Source organism: Ranitomeya imitator, chromosome 1, assembly GCF_032444005.1.
Source record: "Ranitomeya imitator isolate aRanImi1 chromosome 1, aRanImi1.pri, whole genome shotgun sequence".
Lineage (NCBI taxonomy): Eukaryota > Metazoa > Chordata > Amphibia > Anura > Dendrobatidae > Ranitomeya > Ranitomeya imitator.
This window is the reverse complement of record NC_091282.1, coordinates 171,521,389-171,544,358: the sequence shown is the minus strand read 5'-3', so window position 1 is coordinate 171,544,358 and position 22,970 is coordinate 171,521,389. Positions and strand designations below refer to the sequence as shown.

The 22,970-nt window shown below is 46.6% G+C and overlaps 1 protein-coding gene across 7 annotated transcripts in view; it reads right to left on the bottom strand.

Annotated features, from left to right (window-relative positions):
- LOC138665154 (inositol hexakisphosphate and diphosphoinositol-pentakisphosphate kinase 2) overlaps positions 1–22,970 on the bottom strand; it is a 210,248-nt gene that overhangs the window by 153,747 nt on the left and 33,531 nt on the right. For all 7 annotated transcript variants that reach the window (XM_069752444.1, XM_069752428.1, XM_069752437.1 and 4 more), the window contains 4 exons: positions 15,112–15,472; positions 13,369–13,564; positions 9,509–9,599; positions 8,816–8,901 (listed from right to left, as the gene is read on the bottom strand). In XM_069752444.1, coding sequence (XP_069608545.1) covers positions 8,816–8,901; positions 9,509–9,599; positions 13,369–13,564; positions 15,112–15,267 — 529 coding nt within the window. In that variant the 5' untranslated portion in view covers positions 15,268–15,472. The remainder of the gene's footprint in view (positions 1–8,815; positions 8,902–9,508; positions 9,600–13,368; positions 13,565–15,111; positions 15,473–22,970) is intronic.

Below are 22,970 nucleotides of genomic sequence, written 5' to 3'. Positions count from 1 at the left end.
CACTTGTTGCTGTGTGCCCTTTTCTTTTTTGCTTGCTGGTATTACTTCATTCTTAGGTGTGCCATCTTCATCCTCTACAAAGATTTGATATCGGTTCTTCAGTTGTGTGGTTGGTGATTTCTCCATGGTCTTCTTGCTTCTTTTGGTCACATGCTTCCACTCATCTGCTTTTGGAGGTTCTCTGACACTTTTTGCACCTTTTGTGACCAGTAGAGATGCTTCTGTTCTGTCTAGAAAGTCTTCATTCTCTTTGATGAGTTTCAAAGTTGCTATTCTTTCTTCCAGACCCCGCACCTTTTCTACTAAAAGGGCCACTAGTCTACACTTCTGACAGGTGAAATTGGATTCTTCTTCTGGTCGATCTGTGAACATGTAGCACATGCTGCAGCTCACCATGTAGGTTGTCACATCTGCCATGTTGCTCCTAGATCCTGCTGACTTGCTGTGTGTTTTCCTTCTTGTGTAATCTACTCAGCCAAGCTCTCTTGCAATAATGTCCTACAGGCAAAAATTTGCGCGCCGTAAGGCGCGCGGTTTGGTGATGCTTTCGAAACAGCTGGTCCCGGCTGTACCCAACGATCTTCTAGCTTAGGGAGACTTCGCTTCTCCCAGAAGGCACCTGGAATATGCAAATTAGCCTCCTGAAGCTTGAATCCCTGGTTTGGTGATGCTTTCGAAGCAGCTGGTCCCGGCTGTACCCAACGATCTTCTAGCTTAGGGAGACTTCGCTTCTCCCAGAAGGCACCTGGAATATGCAAATTAGCCTCCTGAAGCTTGAATCCCTGGTTTGGTGATGCTTTCGAAGCAGCTGGTCCCGGCTGTACCCAACGATCTTCTAGCTTAGGGAGACTTCGCTTCTCCCAGAAGGCACCTGGAATATGCAAATTAGCCTCCTGAAGCTTGAATCCCTGGTTTGGTGATGCTTTCGAAGCAGCTGGTCCCGGCTGTACCCAACGATCTTCTAGCTTAGGGAGACTTCGCTTCTCCCAGAAGGCACCTGGAATATGCAAATTAGCCTCCTGAAGCTTGAATCCCTGGTTTGGTGATGCTTTCGAAGCAGCTGGTCCCGGCTGTACCCAACGATCTTCTAGCTTAGGGAGACTTCGCTTCTCCCAGAAGGCACCTGGAATATGCAAATTAGCCTCCTGAAGCTTGAATCCCTGGTTTGGTGATGCTTTCGAAGCAGCTGGTCCCGGCTGTACCCAACGATCTTCTAGCTTAGGGAGACTTCGCTTCTCCCAGAAGGCACCTGGAATATGCAAATTAGCCTCCTGAAGCTTGAATCCCTTGAATCCCAGCGGTAAACCACTGTTTGGGCGCACGGCAGAGCTCGGAAGGGAAGGAGCGCCTTTTTGGAATGCAGACTTTGATAGAATGGTCTGTGGGCATTATGTTGCGATTGCAGAGCCCCTGATGTACCTAAACTGTAGTAACCCCCCACAAGTGACCCCATTTTGGAAACTAGACCCCCCAAGGAACTTATCTAGATGTGTGGTGAGAACTTTGAATGCCCAAGTGCTTCACAGAAGTTTAGAATGCAGAGTCGTGAAAATAAAAAATATTTTTTTTTCACAAAAAAGATTTTGTAGCCCCCAAGTTTTTATTTTCACAAGGGTAACAAGAGAAATTGGACCCCAGAAGTTGTTGTCCAATTTATCCCGAGTACGCTGATGCCCCATATGTGGGGGTAACCCACTGTTTGGGCGCACGGCAGAGCTCAGAAGGGAGGGAGCACCATTTGACTTTTTGAGCGCAAAATTGGCTGTCGTGTTTGGAGACCCCCTGATGTACCTAAACAGTGGAAACCCCCCAATTCTAGCTCCAACCCTAACCCCAACACACCCCTAACCCTAATCCCAACCTCATCCATAATCCTAATCACTAACCCTAACCATAATCACAACCCTTACCCCAAGTCAACCCTAACCATAACCCTAATCAAAACCCTAAATCCAACACACCCCTAATCCTAATCTCAACCCTAACCTCAAACCTAACCCTAATCACAACCCTAACCTTAACCCTAATCCCAAACCTAACCCTAATCCCAAGCGTAACCCTAATGCCAACCCTAACCCTAATACGAACCCTAATCCAAACCCTAACCCTAATCCCAGCTCTAACCCTAAGTTTAGCCCCAACCCTAGCCCTAACTTTAGCCCCAACCCTAACCCTAGCCCTAGGGCTACTTTCACACTTGCGTCGTTTGGCATTCCGTCGCAATCCGTCGTTTTGGACAAGAAACGGATCCTGCAAATGTGCCCGCAGGATGCGTTTTTTGCCCATAGACTTGTATTGCCGACGGATCGTGACGGATGGCCACACGTCGCGTCCGTCGTGCACTGGATCAGTTGTGTTTTGGCGGAGCGTCGGCACAAAAAACGTTCAATGAAACTTTTTTTGTACGTCGCATCCGCCATTTCTGACCGCGCATGCGTGGCCGTAACTCCGCCCCCTCCTCCCCAGGACATAGATTGGGCAGCGGATGTGTTGAAAAACTACAGCTGCTGCCCACGTTGTGCACAATTTTCACAACGTGCGTCGGTATGTCGGGCCGACGCATTGCGACGGCCCCGTACCGACGTAAGTGTGAAAGAAGCCTAACCCTAAGTTTAGCCCCAACCCTAACCCTAAATTTAGCCCCAACCCTAACCCTAAATTTAGCCCCAACCCTAGCCCTACCCCTAACCTAACCCTACCCCTAACCCTACCCCTAACCTAACCCTACCCCTAACCTAACCCTACCCCTAACCCTACCCCTAACCTAACCCTACCCCTAACCCTACCCCTAACCCTACCCCTACCCCTAACCCTACCCCTAACCCTAACCTAACCCTACCCCTAACCCTACCCCTAACCCTACCCCTAATTTTAGCCCCAACTGCTGTTCTCCTGCCGGCCGGCAGATGGAGACAGATGGCGGGCGCACTGGGCATGCGTCCGCCATGTTCTGCTGCCGGCGGCCAGGAGGAGCAGCAAGAGGATCCAGGGACCTAGGTGAGTATGCTAGGGTCCCCGAATCCCCCTATTTCTCTGTCCTCTGATGTGCGATCACATCAGAGGACAGAGAATTACACTTTACTTTTTTTTTTTTTTTTGCGGTCGCTGGTAAACCGTTAATTACCGGCGATCGCAAAACAGGGGTCGGTAATACCGACCCCGATCGTGCTCTTTGGGGTCTCGGCTACCCCCGGCAGCCGAGACCCCAAAGATTCTCCCGGTGCCGGCCGGCGGGCGCACTGCGCATGCGCCCGCCATTTTGAAGATGGCGGCGCCCACCGGGAGACACGAGGAGCATCGGGGGAGCTAGGTGAGTATTGGGGGGCCACCTGGGACCCCTTTTCTCTGTCCTCCGATGTGCGATCACATCGGAGGACAGAGAAATTAAAAAGAGATCGCTTTTTTTTTTTTTTTTTTTTTTGCGATCGCCGGTAAACGGTTAATTACCGGCGATCGCAAATGCGGGGTGGGTTAAAAAACCCCCGAATCATGTTCTCTGGGGTCTCGGCTACCCTCGGCAGCCGAGACCCCGGAGAAAATCGGCCTCTGGGGGGCGCTATGGACTTTTTCCACAGCGCCGTTAATTAACGGCGCTGTGGTTTAAGTACCCTTAGCGGCCGCCGTTAAAAGGCGTATCGGCGGTCGCTAAGGGGTTAAACTTCAATTTTTTATTTTTTTTTGAATTCTGTATATTGTGCGTTTGCGCCTGCATTTATCTGTAATATGCCTTCTGTGTCCGGTGTAATTTTGTGGACATGACAACTAATTTCCTTTTGGAACATGTGCGGTTTGTGCCTGGTTTTTCACATTAATGAATTTCAACGTTGACGCCTGCACGTTCCTTGGCTACTATTTTCATCGTTCAGGTTAATATCGTAGGATTGGTGGCTTGGAAAATGTTTTTTACGCATGGGGTGGTTTCGGTGTCACATCTTGTTTTGCTGGCCCACTGTGGGTGTTATGGCGATTCGTGTACGCCGATAATGGGTATAGCTGCATGAATGTACATTCTGTTAATATATATGCGTCTATAGCCGGCGGCATGGCTAATTAGCGCCCGCGCACTATGTGGCGCGTACATCTTAGTTTTACTGCGTGTTAGCGCTTGCACTGCTGTCTATACCTGCAATCTATTTTTTTTTTTTTTTTTGCCGGCTCAGCTCTAAGGCCAGGGTTATTTGCCTTTATTCGCAGAATATGCTTGGCTTATATGTGTGCAACTGAACGTTCAGTCTTACCTCTTGGCGCCGATGTACTGGCGTCTCGGGCAATATTATCATTGTTTATATTTATACTTCCATCCTGCGACTGGGCGCTCTACAGGTGCATGCGCATCTCTATGTTACTTTGTTTGGCCGGCCGGCTTTTTCTGGTGGCCATAGCAACATGGTTATATCGGGAGTATGCGCATTTGTTCTCTGGCTCTCTCATTAAGGAGGGCGCACCTGAGCCATCGGCATCACTGGTTGGCACCTGCGCATTAAGGTGCGCGCACATACTCCTAGCATTTGGACCTCGGGAAACTCTGGAGCTCTCACAGCTGTTCTGAATCCCTTCACTCCGGTATGTAATTGGGGCTATATATAGATCTTTGAATTGTGCCTCAGGTATACTCTTTCTGCCCCTGACGAAGCTACCTGTGTGTAGCGATACGTGTTGGGCTTCGGCCCCCCTCCTCTCTCCTGACCGACAACCTGGCTTCAGCTCCGTCACACCTCCTGGCTGCCTGCGGCTCTGCAGCACCTGTGTAACGTATATACCCTATGTTATATACTAAATAAACATTTTTTTTCCTTCTCCAGCAAGATGGCGCCGCCTGCGCAACAGCAGCTATCATATCTCTATACAAACACTTCTGCGCAGCGTGCTTTTTTACCTCGCTCAAGTATATACTCGAGTATAAGCCGAGATTTTCACCCCATTTTTGGGGCTGAAAGTCCCCCTCTCGGCTTATACTCGAGTTATACCCGGGGGTCGGCAGGGGAGGGGGAGCGGGGGGCTGTCTAGTTATACTTACCTACTCCCGGAATATTCATGACTGCAATGAGCGGTAACTGTGACCGCTCAATACAGGAAGAAGATGCAGCGGTGGAAGAAGCAGGGACCGCGCCAGGAGCAGGTAAGTATACGGGGAGGGGGAGCGCAGCGCTGAGAGATATTTACGTGCTCCTCGTTCCGGTCCGGCTCCGTCTCCAGCGTCCTCTGGCTGTGACGCTCAGGTCAGAGGGCGCGGTGACGTAGTCAGTGCACACCCTCTGCTGAGCGTCAGTGCTGGAGATGGAGCCGCATGAGGAGCAGGTAATTATTGAAAGCAACGGCGTCCTGAGCGAAGAGAGGTGAGTATGTGATTTGTTTTTTTTTTTATTGCAGCAGCATTATATATTGCACAGCTTTATATGGAGCATCTATGGGGCAATAATCAACAGTGCAGAGCATTATATATGGCACAGCTTTATATGGGGCATCTATGGGGCCATAATGAACGGTGCAGAGCATTATATATGGCACAGCTTTATATGGGGCCATAATGAACGGTGCAGAGCATTATATATGGCACAGTTTTATATGGAGCATCTATGGGGCAATAATGAACGGTATGGAGCTTCTATTTTTATTTTTGAAATTCACCGGTAGCTGCTGCATTTCCTACCCTAGGCTTATACTCGAATCAAAAAGTTTTCCCAGTTTTTTGTGGCAAAATTAGGGGGGTCGGCTTATACTCGAGTATATACGGTATATCTGCAAAAGGGAACAAGTGCAAAGTACACATGCGATTATGCTGTAGCGCAGGCGCCACAGCCAGCACCTGCCTTCAGAAGTGTCATTTTTTTATTCAGTATGTGATGGTATTCATTATGCAAACAAGGGGCAGGTCAGTGAGGGATCAGTGACCTGTCTGCAGTCTGCAATATGACTATATAATCAGAGCACCATATACACCAACCCTGCCTTAGGGCACGATCATTAACACAAAACTGAAAAGAAAGATTAAGAAGACAGCTACAAGACAGATTTCATCAACTCAGGTACCATTTTATTCAGTATAACAGCACCAACCTGACAGTGTGTGTAGGTTACTATGCACAACCCTGCCGACAGGTTCCGCTTAAATAATTAAAAAAATAAAAAAACATGTGGGGACCCCTCTATTCTTGACAACCAGCCTTGCTGATGTTGACAGCTGAGGACTGCAGCCCCCAGCTTTCAGTTTTGCCTGGCTGTTTTTCAAAAATACAGGGGAACTTACATTAATTATTCATTTATTTAGAGTAGAGGCGCCAGCTGATGAATACTCCCATCAGTCGCCGCCTGCCCTCACTGTTATTAGTGGCAGCAGTCTTAGGCTGATGGAGGCAGTAGTCCCATCAGCCAACACCAGTGACCGAAGTAAACTTTTTACCTACAATTAGTGATGAGCGAGCATACTCGTTGCTTGGGTTTTCCAGAGCACGCTCGGGTGGTCTCTTGAGTATTTGTTAGTACTCGGAGATTTAGTTTTCCTCGCCTTAGCTGCATGATTTACGGCTGCTAGCCAGCCTGAGTACATGTGGGAATTCCCTAACAAACAGGCATTCTGCACATGTATTCAGCCTATCCAGCAGCCGTAATTCATTCAGCTGTGGCAACGAAAACTAAATCTCCGAGCACTAAAATACTCGGAGACCCCCCGAGCAACGAGTATTCTCGCTCATCACTACCTACGATCATAGCAGCGGCTCACGCTGTCATTGACAGCGTGGGAACCGCAGCTGTCTGACCGGCGGTAATGATTTTACCGCCGATCTGAAGCAGAGTTTGCCGAGCGGTCATGCCCATGACAGCTTGGCAAACACTGGATGTTCGTGAACCCCATACAAGTGAATGGGGTCCGGGTACTGTTCTGGTATGCAAACTTTTTTTGTTTTGTTTTTTAACTGTTCGGATGAACCTGCCAGACTTGAACATCCAGGGGTTTGCCTATGTCCCTTATTGCCCTTCTGCGTATGGAAATTGTCTGATGTCAATGGGAATGGCACCAAAAAATAAATGACAAGTCAGGCATAATTGCCAAACAAGAGGGGATTGAAGTATAAAACAATTAAAAAAAATAAAAGGTAATCCGTGTGATTATACAATAACTAGTCACAGGCTCTCTATGAAGAGATTGACTTTATGGAGTAATTCCTTTTTACAGTCAACACACATTCATTACCCAGCGTCCCCGCGGTGAAAGAATGCAGCGAAACATCAGGAACAGCACGTAGCAACAAAAGGCAACCTGTCGGCTGGAAACGCGCAGAATGTGGAGGTGGCAGCTATATCGTGTAAGTGTTCACCAAGTTATAAAGCAATACTCACGGAAATAGTCAATGTCTTATATGCGTGCTATATTGCTATACACAAGTATAACATCCACATACGCATCTTGCACTGAACCCGAATCACATTCTACATTAAAGGGAGTGTCAGTACAAAATAACTGTTCAAACCAAGCACAGGAGCTTGACGCAACCCGATAGCCTCATGGGTCAGAGCCCTCCAATCGGATTATCTGCAGTCATCTCCCTTCTACTCTTTCTTGATTGATAGCTCTGGCTTTAAAGCAGTGAGAGGATGGAGGAAACTGACGGAATCAAGGAGATGGGTTTGAACAGTCATTTGTGCCAACAGAATTCCTGCAATTCTTACTGGAAGAGGACCACACACTCCCTGTGCTCCAATAACGCACAGGGTTCGTAAAGGTGCCCACCTGTATTACATGAAGGCTGCCCGAATGCTTTGATATCAGCAGCCAAGGAAGGATTGGGCATGCCCGAGGTCAACACTCCTCATGCTATATTGGTGTGGGAGATGCATATGCCAAGTGTCCGACATGAGTTTCTCGGCCCCCCCTTGTGTAATGGGAAGAAGGCAGATGATTACGGCGGAGCTCGGACAAATAGCCGCCTGCTCACAGCCATTTCGTATGATCAGCTGTAAAAAGGCAATGTGAATACTGCCCCATTGCATAACTGCCAACATTTCCCATAGTTTCCCGAGGTTACGTTTAGCTGTACATATTTTATCATCAAAACCCACTCTGTTCACTCAAAATCTGGAATGGAAAAAAGCAACACTTTCTGTATTTAAAGGGATTGTCATGTCTTGTGGTGAAAGCCTGTAATCTCCTAGAGAATGCAGACTTATGAATCTTTACCCCACACCATCATTATTTCCCAGTGTTGCCAGTGAGCGGGCGGTCACAAGTGTGCAATTGGAATATATGCGTTTATGTGCTGACTAGACGTGTCTGACCGAGTTCAGTACAAGTGAATGGAGAGAGTCCAAGCACGTCTAGTCTAAATGTGTCCCGGAAGTATGCAAATCGCTGACATATGGCTACATGATCGCCTGCAACACTGGAAAATCCTGAGAACGTCAGGAAAGGATTCAGAAGACTGCAGTCATAGAGCTATCAAAATACAGGAGCGTTGTATGTCCACCCCCTCTCTGACTGACAGCTCCAGCCTTATAGAGCCAGAAAAGGGTGGAGACGGAGGGAGAACATGTAGGTGGGGAGGTGCACGCCAAGGGGGCACGTAGTTTGTACGGTCATTCCCTTTACTGAGAGATCTGAATATTTTTTTCTTCCATAGGGTGATGGAGCGGATTCCTGCCCCACAAATGCGTGTCTTGGGGTAAATAATATTCTAATTTACCCTAGAAAGAGACTTTTTATGCAAAAATGAAAAACCTACCATAACTCTAGCAGTAGTGATGGGTAGCAGACAAACAATTCTACTGGAAGTAAAGAAATATTCTAAAAAAAAAAACCAATCATTAGATCGCTACGTACCATCTGGTTTATTTGGATCACGATTAAGGACAGCATATCGTGGAAGCAAAATCCCCTCATCTTTAAGGATCCTGTAAACTTCTCTCCTGTTAGCAAAACACACAGATGTAAAGTCAAGGTCAGATTCTGATAAAAAGCTTCCCAGGAGTTTAGCTGAAGAATGACCTCAGACAAATCACTTGTTCTTCTCCCTGGCCTCGCCAATCGCACTCTGCCCGGGACGACAGTGATGTGATTAACACAACAGCTCTTTAATATCATAAAAATTTGTAAAACCGGGTTCCCAGGAGAGTAAATTGTAATACGCCATCCGAGACTTATGGCTACAAGCACCGACCTCAAAGGAGGCAAGTAGAGGGGACATCCTGAAGATGGTCTCAGCCCACCAGTAAAAGATCACCAAGACCCCTGTGGCACTGCTAACAGATAAGCAGAGGAAAGAGAAAAAACATTGTAAGCAAGAAAACTGCTTATAATTTGCCAGATTTCTGGAAACATCTCTGAGCAGTACGTAGGAGGTTGAAGATCCATGGAGAACCTTTTTTGGTTGCCTGGGAACATCGATTTCACTAATGTGATCTTATGAGAAGATTGTGATTGGATTTTCCTATTAAATAAAAAATCCTTAAAAAAAAACAAGTCCATCCATGTGGCACAATCGTCCTCAGCAGAAGACCATTAGAGGTTCCTCACCTGTCTTGTATGTGATACTGTAAATTCAGGTCATTGATAACAAATGGATTCCTCAGCTTTGCGTAAGCTACGGCTTTATCCAGCGGGAATCCTAGAGGGACAAAACAAAAAAAGCGTTGTCAAATATGTGTTACATAGTAAGTAGGCACTCCAACCAAAACGGTGAGAGAATAGAAATGTGGATTAAGGTGCGTGAGGATGACCACTACATGTATGCTCTACAGGGACATCATAGCAGGAACTCCCCCACTCAGAGCCGCCTCTATGAGCCCCTGCCCCTTGGGAGGCCACAGCCATCTGAAAGGCTCTCCTGTAATAGGACATCTGGCTTTTCCTGATAAAATCCAGTGTGTGATGCTGCTACTCAGAGATGATCTCTGGGCTATTACCCCATCGCTCCAGACGACATTTTTAGAGGGGTTCTTTCAGATGAAACATCCCCCTATAACAGCACTATATAAACATTTCAGCCTATATCTCGCAGCTCATTTTATGCCATTTGAAAGGCAATAACCAGCAATAAACCACGAAGGCTCCAGGCCGACAAGATATTATTAGTACTAGGAGACTGATCAATACTCAGATTGAAGATATATGATGACCTGAAAGCTGCTCATGTGAATGAGTGCCCACTGGAAGGCAAGGACTGCTGCCATTCATCTTCCAGCTTTATTTTATGAAGGGGAAAAAGTCAAAACCGCAACAGGACGGAAGAGTAATGGCCCCAGGAGCACCTAAGCTTGGTCCTGACTGACAGCTCGGATCGGTGGCAGCATTGCTTTCCGGTGCTGGGAGCCAAGATAGCCGTACATCAGCAGTGTAGGAGGAGACTAGGGGCACCAAAGACAGCCGGATCCAGGAGGCTCTGCCCACACAGGAGACCCTGCAGAGGTGGCTGGTTATCTAGGCAACGAGCAGTAAACTGCAGAATTAAAATAGCTCACCATGCTGGCCGAAATTACCGGAATCCACCAAAAACTATTGTGGAATTCTGTTTGCTAAAGTGTAACCAACATTTTAATTTTTATTTCAGAAATCAATATGAAATCACTTGAAAATAAGCAACTTCGCAATATATCTCAAAGAAATCTGCCTCCTATTCCACCAGGATTAATCAATCATTCATCCTCAATACATGGGTAAAATCGGTATTCAGCATAGAGAGATTTTCATTACTGAGATAGAGGACAGTTGGTGCTCAGAAAACTCTATGGAGAATTGCAATTGTCCTTCATGTCATCTTAGGCCTCTTTCACACTTCAGTTGTTTGGCGTCAGTCTAAAACCGCCATTTTCCTCAAATAACGGATCCGTCAATTTTTTTTGACGGATCCGTTATTTTCCCATAGACTTGCATTAGCGACGGATTGTGACGGATGGTCGTCCGTTCCATCCGCCATGTGACGGATCCGTCAAAATTTGGCGGACGTTTTCTGAAAATAGACGGACATTGAAACGTTTTTTGTCAACGCCGAAATGGCGGATCACGACAGATCCGTCGCGTCCGCCATTCCATAGAATGGCCGCCTATGGGCGACCGATCCGCCGCAACAGTTTTTTCGGCGAATCCGTCGCCCCAATCCGTTTTTTCAATTGCGCATGCTCCAAAAAGTAGATACTTTTCCCAGACAACCCCCAAGTGACGGATCCGTCAAAAAAACGGATCCATTAGAACCGTTTTCTCAACAATTGTGACGGATCCGTCAATCCGTCACTATGTCGGTAGTGACTGACTCCAAACAACTGAAGTGTGAAAGAGGCCTTACAGCAGAATCCCTGTCCTGCGCCTCCCTTCTCTATAGGATTTTAAAACGACCACCTCCTATGGAGAGCGGGGGCTCCAGCTAGAGGCAGACAGACATTCTGTGGGGTCTGTATTCACTGCAGTCAAATTTTACCCAAGAGTTGACAATTTAGAGAATGAACGCTCTTTCCTGGCGGAGAAAGAAGCAGATTTCTCTAATAAGATTTATTACAAAGTTTTTGTTCTAATGTGTATTACTGAGTTATGGAAAAAAAAATTAACACGCTGAGTCTGTTTCCAAAATTTGATGCAATATATACAGGATGCTTTTCATCTGCGCATAAATTAAAAAAAAAAAGAAAAACCATGGCAAAAAGTTTCCAACATATGAATGAAAATGCTACAAATACAGCAACATTTGCTGCAAATACTGGAGTGGGCATGCTTTTCCTATACGAAAAAATGCTGCAAAAAAAAAAAAAAAAAACGCTGAAAGAATAGATATGCTGCAGAGGCTTCAAATCTGCAAGGAAAAAATAAGCAACATGTGCATGAGATTTCATTTCTCATTCACTTTGCTGGGACAGTAAAAAACTGCATTTTCTTTGCGGCTAAAGCATGTGAACATACTCCAACAGGGGCATCTACCATCCAAAAATGTAATGTGGGATCCGTATAACAGATACATTGAGCACGGTCTCATCATGCATCCATTAATCAGATGCCATTACAGGTGACAGATGTTGGATACACTAAATGGATTCCTGTGATGTCAGAGGGGGAGCGGATAGAATGGGCTAGTATCCCATCTACTTCATGGATACATTTTAATAGGATCCCATCCATGTAAAGAGTGCAGTCCACTACAATGGCCTCCATCTACCCGATAGACCCGCTATGAAGACATTCAGCATGTGCCTTGACGGCTTCACCGACCTATGAGCTAAATGTTGGAAAACTATCCTTTGGCTCAAAAAAAAAAAAAAAAAAATTTTTTAATGAACTAAATGGAAAAGGAATCCGGTATTAGCCACCTATTGTTCCCCCATTTGAAACAGATCGTTTTCCTTCTCTGGATGTGGAAAAATAAAAATGTAACATACAAAACTGGACATGTGAGGGTTCAAATAATTATTCATCTAAAACTGATCCAGTAAGCAAAAATGGATCCATGTCAAATTAATGAAAAACAGATAACTAATAGTGACGAGCGAATGTGCTCGGATAATGTCTTATAGGGTGTTATCTGAGCATTTGGGTGTGCTCATATATTATGTTAGAGTCTCTGCTAATGCATGATTGGTGGCTGTTAGACAGCAGCAACACATGCGGGATTGCCTGTTAGGCAGCAGCAACACATGCGGGATTGCCTGTTAGACAGCCGCAACACATGCGGGATTGCCTGTTAGGCAGCAGCAACACATGCGGTGATTGCCTGTTAGGCAGCAGCAACACATGCGGGATTGCCTGTTAGGCAGCAGCAACACATGCGGGATTGCCTGTTAGGCAGCAGCAACACATGCGGGATTGCCTGTTAGGCAGCAGCAACACATGCGGGATTGCCTGTTAGGCAGCAGCAACACATGCGGGATTGCCTGTTAGGCAGCAGCAACACATGCGGGATTGCCTGTTAGGCAGCAGCAACACATGCGGGAATGCCTGTTAGGCAGCAGCAACACATGCGGGATTGCCTGTTAGGCAGCAGCAACACATGCGGGATTGCCTGTTAGACAGCAGGGAATATGCTGTTACGTTTAGTTTGTTAGGGAATTCCCACATGTACTCAGGCTAAAAGCAACAAATCATGCAGCCGCAGGGACTCTAACATAATATACGAGTATGCCCAGAAACTTGGTTAACACCCGAGCATGCTCAGCTAAGACGTCATCCGAGCACGTTTGCTCATCACCAATTAACCGACCCGCTTTCCCATAGACTTCAATGATATCAGTTTGGAATGTTGCCAACATTGACCATATAGCTAGGGGAAAGATGAGCGCGTGCCAGGACTGAGGCACAGCGGTAGGGAGTCTGCGGCGAGCCTCACAAGAACAAGGGGCGCTGGCATTTACCTGTGCTGCGCAGAGCGGCTGTAAATTGCTGACTTCATACATTACCTTTGGAGTGAAAGGAAATGAGGCAGTCGCACAATGGCCAGTTTTCCACAGACTCATTCAGTATGACGTCTTCTTCAAATATAACCACGGTGATGTACTTGAATAGTGACAGACGCTCCAAGATCTCCTTCATAGGTTTTGACTTGGACTTTTTGGCCATTGCACAGATCCCCACCACAATCTGCCGCTCTGGTGGCTGAAAAATAAATAATCAGCTTATAGCCACTTATTGATTTTGCGTCTTAACAAGCCCCATCATAAAAAGCATATTCTATAGCTCTGAATGGCGGCTTTATTCACTACAGATTTGGATTAAGACACAGATTTAATTTTGCTTACAATTACTGATGTGACACACAAGTGTGAATGAGGATGAAGGTCAACATGTAAAGAGGTTTCCCGGTTAAGAAATAACCGCGGTCCCCAGCTGCAGTATAAGAACCAAGAAATCAAACTTTGCTTTCCTCACCCTGCTCAGGTCCAGTGAGGAGTCTCAGACGCAGCGAGATAAGTAGCTCTGCCAGGGATGATGACATAAGCCACTGATTGACTGCAGTGCTAGCGATGTGACAACAGCATTGTGAGGACTCGCCGGTTTCAGAGTCAGGAACGGCGGTGATGAATGCGTACTCCTGGCCAGAGCCCGCCTAGTGGGCGCAGCCGCACACTATACACTTGTATGGAGCGGGGCCACTCCTACTGGACACGGTGTGGCCTTGCTTAATACAAGTGTATGGAGCGAACCTGAGCCCACTAGATGGGCCCTGGCCGAGAGAATACATAACTCATACATACCCACCGGTCCTAGCTCAGAAATCGGTGAATCCTCACCGCACAGTGTATGCGCTGGGGGGATTCATAAGTCTGCAGTCACATCGATTCGGACTGGTCACTATGCATGTCGGGTAGAGATGTGTGAGAATCACTGAACGGAGGAGATGCACTGGGCAAAGCAGAGAACATCCATAATGCCCAATGTGGTGTGACCACAATTACTAAGGCCAGGACAAGTCTGACTGAATAGATGCCAGCCAGAATGCTCCTTGTTAAAGCACCACTTCAGTTATTTCTTCTTTTTTTTTTTTACCGCTGGATTGGTGCTACTACTCTAAGCTCTCTGCACTTAGTCTGATGCTTACCAGCCAACGCCTTACCTTATCGGCGCCTCTTCAGTCGGTCTTCTGCAGGTTGGGACCTGCTGGATCGCTCCAGTGTTCGCTGGGAGATCCGGAGGTCACTTTTTAATGTTAGTCTATGAGGACCTGAACGAGGCTCTCAGACTTACATTGACAGCCTGTGACCGCTATCTATGACTTCTGGCCAGTAAGAAGTTGCGGTCACAAGATGGGGGCGCAGGCCCGAAGCAGCGCCAGGAAGAGCTGAAGAAGTCGGCTGGTGAGTACAATACTGGGGTCAGGGACCGTACATTGGTGGTACCACTTCAGCTCTGAATATAAAAAAAAATGCTGGAGTGGTGCTTTAAGATATATAGCACAAGAGGAACTATATGTACTTTTTTGCCAAGTATTAAGTTGGAAAGGACATAAAGAATATTATTTTAGAACATAAATATAGCTACACAGCATTATAGGGGCACTTCAAAAGCATTGGCGGACCTGAAAAGTTTCTTTTAAGAACCCCAGAAGCAAATAGTGGAATAACGACCCTTCTCAAACATTCTCGCCCTGGCTACATATAAAGAAGCTTCAGACTGAGAGAAAAAGAATATAACACGATACGTACAGAGTCATACTCTTCATCATCATCCTCTTCATCATCTTCAATGTTCGCAAAGAGATTGTCCACATTCACAGCTTTGCCTTGATCCAAAGCCTCGTCAGATTCCTCACAGCCAACAAAGAACCTTGGGATGTCGTCCTCCGTAGCGCTGACAGACATACTGGTAACTTTCTGTAGGGATATGCATGTGCCCGAGTGCAGCGATGACTGACGGACACTGCTAACAATGGGAGGATAATTCAGCTTTCTAATCCAGCAGACCGTGCAATCACCATCTCTTCAGTCTGTGAGTGTTATCACGTCTTCTCGTACAATCATCACAGGCTGCCGGGTTCCCCTTCAGGCCGCTGAATGTGCGCCATTCCTGAACAGAAAAGAAAGAAGAATTAAATGTGCGCATAGATGGTCCCCTGGTCTACAGCGAAGGCTGGCATAGAACATACGCTAACCTAGCCATTCTGAAAGCTACATCTTCACCTTCCACCGACCCATTTCATGAAGGACAGTGGGCTTAGGTGGGACATTACTAAGATCGTCTTTTCCACGGAACAAAGGAACCTTTATTTGGCATTTTAACAAAAGATTTCTTTATTCTGCTGGTAAGTGCACATTCAAGAGAATTTCTGAGCAGTTCCGCACTATAGAGTGCAGACAGTGCTGATGAGCACGACTCGCTTCGTATCGCATGATCCAGCCTCACGCCGTGCGTGCTTTATCTAGAAAGCAAAGGGGGGTCCTATAAATTATAAAAAACTGATACAAAAAGGTAGGGAAATTGAGGAAAAAATAAAAAAAAAAACAATTACTTCAGTCTAAAATCCCCTGCCGCTCTAGGGCAACTACCCCAGTGATCCCAGGGTTATCAGAACTATATACTCTTATTTATTCTGTGGGTTCTGCCCTTTAAGTAAGATTAGAAGCCTCTCATTAAACCACTGAATAATTATATATATATATATATATATATATATATATATATATATATACACATACGTGTGCATGTATGTATGCATGTGTGCACGTGTATATATATATTAGTTTTTTTTAAATTTCAGTTTATTTTTTTTTTATTATTTTAATTTTTTTCTAAGTATTTGAATCAAATGCAAGGGAAAAACAAGATGGAGGCAGCATCAGATGAACAAGCCAGTATAAAGTGATGAGCACAACAGATAAGCGCACTAAATTTGGAGGAGGGAATGCTAGCTTCTTTCACATTTCCGTCGGTACGGGGCCGTCACGAAGCGTCGGTGCGACGTACCTACGGAAGTGTGTGCTTTAACATTTCCGTCAGACTGCAGGGTGAGGAAAGATCGTGAGAGCGATATTTCCTGCTGGGCATGCGTAGTCAGAAACACTGGATGTGACGCACAGAGAAACGTTCCCTTCAACGTTCTTCTGTGACGACTGTCCGCCAAAACCCGATGTAACCAGTGCACGACGGACGCAATGTGTGGTCATACGTCGCGATCCGTCGGCAATACAAGTCTATGGGAAAAAAACATATCCTGCGGGCAAATTTGCAGGATGCGTTTTTTTCCCAAAACGACGCATTGTGACGGATTAAAAAAACTGGAAATGTGAAAGAAGCATTAGCGTCAGGCGGTGGTCACACATAGAAAGCACACAGACATTAAAATGAACCAGTCACTGGATTCATGCTGCCTGAACCAGAGCGTGGCTGCGCAGTTGTGGACAGATGTGCGTTACTATGAAGCACTGTGGTTCCCGCGTGTCTTCCCCAGCCCCCCTCCAGGGTGATGCACCCCTCTTATGTGCACACATAGGACAGACCTGCCAATCATCTGCAGTGCGGCTGGAAGCAGCCGGCCAGGGGCCACGCTACACAACACAGGTCTCTATAGTTCCCAGACGACTTTTCAAACGAGGCTTTCCCTGAAACATCACAGCGTTTCAGAGTAAAACATTCCCGGAGCAGTAGTGCAGCCAGGCTCCGATTCATGAGGCCCATTGTCTGGGCAGCCTGAATCCAGTGCCAGCTTTCTTTTAACCATAGGCAGGCCATTAACAATTAATATCTAATGATGCAGCAGAAAATCGCTGCAACATTTACGAAGCAGCACCTCAGACACACGCCCCACCAATGTCACCACCATGAGTGACCTCAGCCTTATATAATAGTACCTCATCACACCAACAAGCATCCGCTCAGCTTCCTCAGGAATATCTCACACCACCACGTGAAGGAGGACAAGAGTTCTAGAAGTATTTTCTATAGATTTAGCTCTCTGAACAATTACTGGTATTCTTTTCCGGCTTTGGCAGGACTGAGTTACGGGAAATGACACAGATTTTTTTTAGTGAATTAGAACCAGATACTGAAACAAATTTCTTTTATTCTGATATAAGGAGGAAGAGGAGCATGAAGCACGGAGAAAGAAGACAAGGAGAAAGCTGAGAGGAAGTAAGCAGAAAGGCTTCACAGGCTGTGAACTATCTGGAGGTCAGCAGGACAAAAATGCAAAAACCACCATTTCAACTCTGGACGCAAACAGGCCCCACCACTCCTATGACAATGAGCTCACTCCTAAGCTACCCCAGCTGTCCTCTGTTAGACTGGGGGTTCTATGGTGGTCCCAGGCTGGGGGATTGTTTAGACCGTTTGGTTGCCAAAAACCCAAGCCCCACAGGGCAAATGTGGTGATATGGTTACTCGCTGGGCCACCTACCTTAAAACAGAAACTTCACTGATAATGTCAGCTATGCATAATCAGTATAGTTTCCAAGGGAAGAACCACCTTTGGTGACATCATCGTCCCATAACCAAAAGTCCGTGTGTGGCCCAAGACAACTCCTCTTCTTCCAATATGGCCCAAAAATGTCAAAACATTGGACACCATCTTATGTCATTTGTTTTAAATACTTCAGGGTTCAGAAACCATGAAGTGGTTAAAAGAACTGAAAGAACTGACATGCTGATTCTCCGTGGCAGTTTCTGCTCAGAAACCACAAGAATGATAGTAGTACCACCAACGATGCCGCTTCAGGGAAATGAGCACTGAGGGTGTCCTAAAGCGGGAAGGCTTGGCAAGTGCACCAGTGTCTAAAGGAGGTTGTGTGCACATAGCCTTCTGGGATTTGGAGGACTAGTAGGAAGACACAGTTTTCAAAAGTACCTGCAAATTCCTGTTGAGTAAAGTCGCATTCACACATCCGTGTGTCACAATCTATGGGTGTCTGGACCCAAAATGTGACAGCCCTATATGCACATGAGGTGCTGCATTTTGCTACATTGTAACTGGCAATTGCTACCAGGGCTGTGAAGTCAGTCGTGGTTCGGGGTCCATTTTGGTGGAATCCGTATAAAGTGGACCAACTCCTAAAATATCATAAATTGGGTACAGTACTACAATGCAGGATGAAATGTCCAATAAATGTCTGTACTGTTCCTGATGTAAGGATCTGGGCTTTCAGTGGAGATGAATCTGTGCTGCACTTTATGTACATGCTCAGTAGTGACCAGTGCTGTGGGGTCAGAGTCCGGCAAATTGAGGCGTCGGAGGTTTGGCTAACCGACTCCACAGCCCTGATTGTAACCGTCCAGTCTGCACATGCTGAACCCTCCAAAAGTACAACCAGGATTATTTTTGGGCATGTTTGTACTTTTAGAGTGCAGCACAGTATGGAGCAGGTTTCCCAATAGGTGCAATCAAAATACACTAGACCGTTAGGGTAGAGAGTAATCAAAGAATTCACCAGAACCCTAGTTGCTCAGCAGTGATTTACGGCTTACACGGCAGTCTGTTATCTGCTGTGAGAAGTGTGCGGAGAGGCTACAAGAACACACCCATCATAAATAAACTGGACTCTTATGAGGTGTGCTATTATTCTTAAAAATCCTTTGGACATAGAGCATGTCAATTCTTTCAACGTTTTTGCTGCGTTTTTTCAGCGTTTTTTACCCACTGACTGGAATGGGTGATGGAAAAAATGCAGCAAAAACGCAGGTATCATTATTTACTACTGAAAATCCAAGGACATTAGCATGTACAAAGAAAAAAACGCACCAATAACGCAACTATACCTGCGTTTTTGACGCAGCTTCTTTCCTGCCAAGAAGATCAGGTTTTGCTGCAGAAAACCTAATACTGAAGGAAGAAAAGCTCGACTACACCGGCCACGCTGTGCTGCACTTGCTGACAGAAGCCAGACCGTCTTTAGACACTTTTCATTTCAAGGGTGATAAATAAAAGTTAAAATCCAAGAAAAAACGGAGGCGTTTTTAATATATATAACAGCATCACACTAATGATTTATGGCTTATTTGGAGGAATACTTTTACAGCAGAATTCCAGCTTATGTCACCCACCCGAGATGCTTAGCAACTATACAACAGTCTGCCAATACATGATAATTCTCTGCCAGTCAGAAGATCAGGCGGAAAAAGAAAAAGCACAACTAACCTGAACTACAAGAATAGGCAACTAATTGGTGGCAACTCGGCAAACTACAGGGAGGTGGCCCCATTAAAGGGGATGTCCTCTGCTAGGCTTTCCCTTATTAGAACATGGTTTTAGATATTTATAAAAAAAAAATAGATTGTGGCCCGATTCTAACGCATCGGGTATTCTAGAATATGTATGTCCATGTAGTATATTGCCCAGCCCACGTAGCATACAGCACAGAGCCACGTAGTATATTGCCCAGCCACGCAGTATATTGCCCAGCCACGCAATATATTGCCCAGCCACGCAATATATTGCCCAGTGACGTAGTATATTGCCAAGTTACGTAGTATATTGCCCAGTGACGTAGTATACAGCACAGAGACACGTAGTATATTGCCCAGCCACGTATGTCACAGGTTAAAAAATAAACATACTCCCCTTCCGATCCGAGGGCCCCTTGTAGTTCTGTCACCTGTGCGCGGTGCACGCGGCAGCTTCCGGTCCCAGGGTGTGATGACGGCAGGTCCTTCTCACGCAGGCCCTGTGATGACATCGCGGTCACATGACCATGACGTCATGGCAGGTCCTTGTCGCATACCATCCTTAGCACCGGAACCTGCTGCCGCTTGCATGGAGCGGTCACCGGAGCGTCGTGAGGAGCGGGAAAGGTGGCAGAAGGTGAGTATATAATGATTTTTTACTTTTTTTAAATTATTTTTAACATTAGATCTTTTTACTAATGATGCTGCATAGGCAGCATCAATAGTAAAAACTTGGTCACATATTGGTCATATCTACTATATAATTGTCTAAGGGTCACTTCCGTCTGTCACGGTTATTCATTCGCTGATTGGTCTCGCCAGCTGCCTGTCATGGCTGCCGCGACCAATCAGCGACAGGCACAGTCCGGAAGAAAATGGCCACTCCTTACTCCCCGCAGTCAGTGCCTGTCACCAGCATACTACCCTCCGGTCACCGCTAACACAGGATTAATGCAGGCGGTAACTGACCACGTTGTGCCGCGGGTAACGCACTCCGTTACCGCCGCTATTAACCCTGTGTGTCCCCAACTTTTTACTATTGACGCTGCCTATGCGGCATCAATAGTAAAAAATGTAATGTTAAAAATAATAAAATTTTAAAAAAAAACCTGCTATACTCACCCTCCGTAGTCGCTCCCGCCACCATCTTCCGTTGCAGGTTCCAGGAGCAAAGATGGTATGGGAGAAGGACCTGCCATGACGTCATGGTCATGTGACCGCGACGTCATCACAGGCCCTGCGCGAGAAAGACCTGCCATGACGTCACGGTCATGTGACCGTGACGTCATCACAGGCCCTACGCGCCTGCGCTAGAAAGACCTGCCATGACGTCACGGTCATGTGACCGCGACGTCATCACAGGTCCTGCGCTCATACCAACCCTGGGACCGGAACCTGCCGTGGACTACAAGGGCTCCCTCGGAAAGGTGAGTATATGTTTATTTTTAAACCTGTAAGAAACCTGGCTGGGCAATGTGCTGCGTGGCTGGGCAATGTGCTGCGTGGCTGGGCAATGTGCTGCGTGGCTGGGCAATGTGCTGCGTGGCTGGGCAATGTGCTGCGTGGCTGGGCAATGTGCTGCGTGGCTGGGCAATGTGCTGCGTGGCTGGGCAATGTGCTGCGTGGCTGGGCAATGTGCTGCGTGGCTGGGCAATGTGCTGCGTGGCTGGGCAATGTGCTGCGTGGCTGGGCAATGTGCTGCGTGGCTGGGCAATGTGCTGCGTGGCTGGGCAATGTGCTGCGTGGCTGGGCAATGTGCTGCGTGGCTGGGCAATGTGCTGCGTGGCTGGGCAATGTGCTGCGTGGCTGGGCAATGTGCTGCGTGGCTGGGCAATGTGCTGCGTGGCTGGGCAATGTGCTGCGTGGCTGGGCAATGTGCTGCGTGGCTGGGCAATGTGCTACGTGGGCTGTGCAATGTGCTGCGTGGCTGGGCAATGTGCTACGTGGGCTGTGCAATGTGCTACGTGGGCTGTGCAATATGCTACGTGGGCTGTGCAATGTGCTACGTGGGCTGTGCAATGTGCTACGTGGGCTGTGCAATGTGCTACGTGGGCTGTGCAATATGCTACGTGGGCTGTGCAATATGCTACGTGGGCTGTGCAATATGCTACGTGGGCTGTGCAATATGCTACGTGGGCTGTGCAATATGCTACGTGGGCTGTGCAATATGCTACGTGGGCTGTGCAATATGCTACGTGGGCTGTGCAATATGCTACGTGGGCTGTGCAATATACTACGTGGGCTGTGCAATATACTACGTGGGCTGTGCAATATACTACGTGGGCTGTGCAATATACTACGTGGGCTGTGCAATATACTACGTGGGCTGTGCAATATACTACGTGGGCTGGGCAATATACTACGTGGGCTGGGCAATATACTGCGTGGCTGTGCAATATACTACGTGGGCTGTGCAATATACTACGTGGGCTGTGCAATATACTACGTGGGCTGTGCAATATACTACGTGGGCTGTGCAATATACTACGTGGGCTGTGCAATATACTACGTGGGCTGTGCAATATACTACGTGGGCTGTGCAATATACTACGTGGGCTGTGCAATATACTACGTGGGCTGTGCAATATACTACGTGGGCTGTGCAATATACTACGTGGGCTGTGCAATATACTACGTGGGCTGTGCAATATACTACGTGGGCTGTGCAATATACTACGTGGGCTGTGCAATATACTACGTGGGCTGTGCAATATACTACGTGGGCTGTGCAATATACTACGTGGGCTGTGCAATATACTACGTGGGCTGTGCAATATACTACGTGGGCTGTGCAATATACTACGTGGGCTGTGCAATATACTACGTGGCTGCGCAATATACTACGTGGACATGCATATTCTAGAATACCCGATGAGTTAGAATCGGATATATATTTATATATATATATATATATATATATATATATATATATATATATATATATATATATATATATATATATATATATACATATATACATATACATACACACACAAATATCCACCCGATCTCCTTAGCAGGCGCTTTACTATGCTGGAGATTGTGTTACGTTCCCACTGCTTTTTTAGAACATGTTTTCCACAAAATACAATAGCGATCTGCTCCGTTTTCTGCTCCTTTTCCCTTTTTTTATGCATTTTTGGAGCAGATTTGACAGCTGACTATATAACAATCTGACATTTTACATTCCCATTATACAAGAACACAATGAGGCCCATCATTAGAGACAATTCCCATATGTCTGCACAGCAGCTTACTCCTTTAACCATCTCATGTCCAGATAGAAATGCACACCGGTCCTGGCTGATGCAGATCAGTGTTTCCTTGCAGCTGACACCAGAGGGGAAAGCAGTGGTCAGATCTCTGGGTAATTGGGCATCTCGTCACCATGTTCCCCAATGACAGAAGCCAC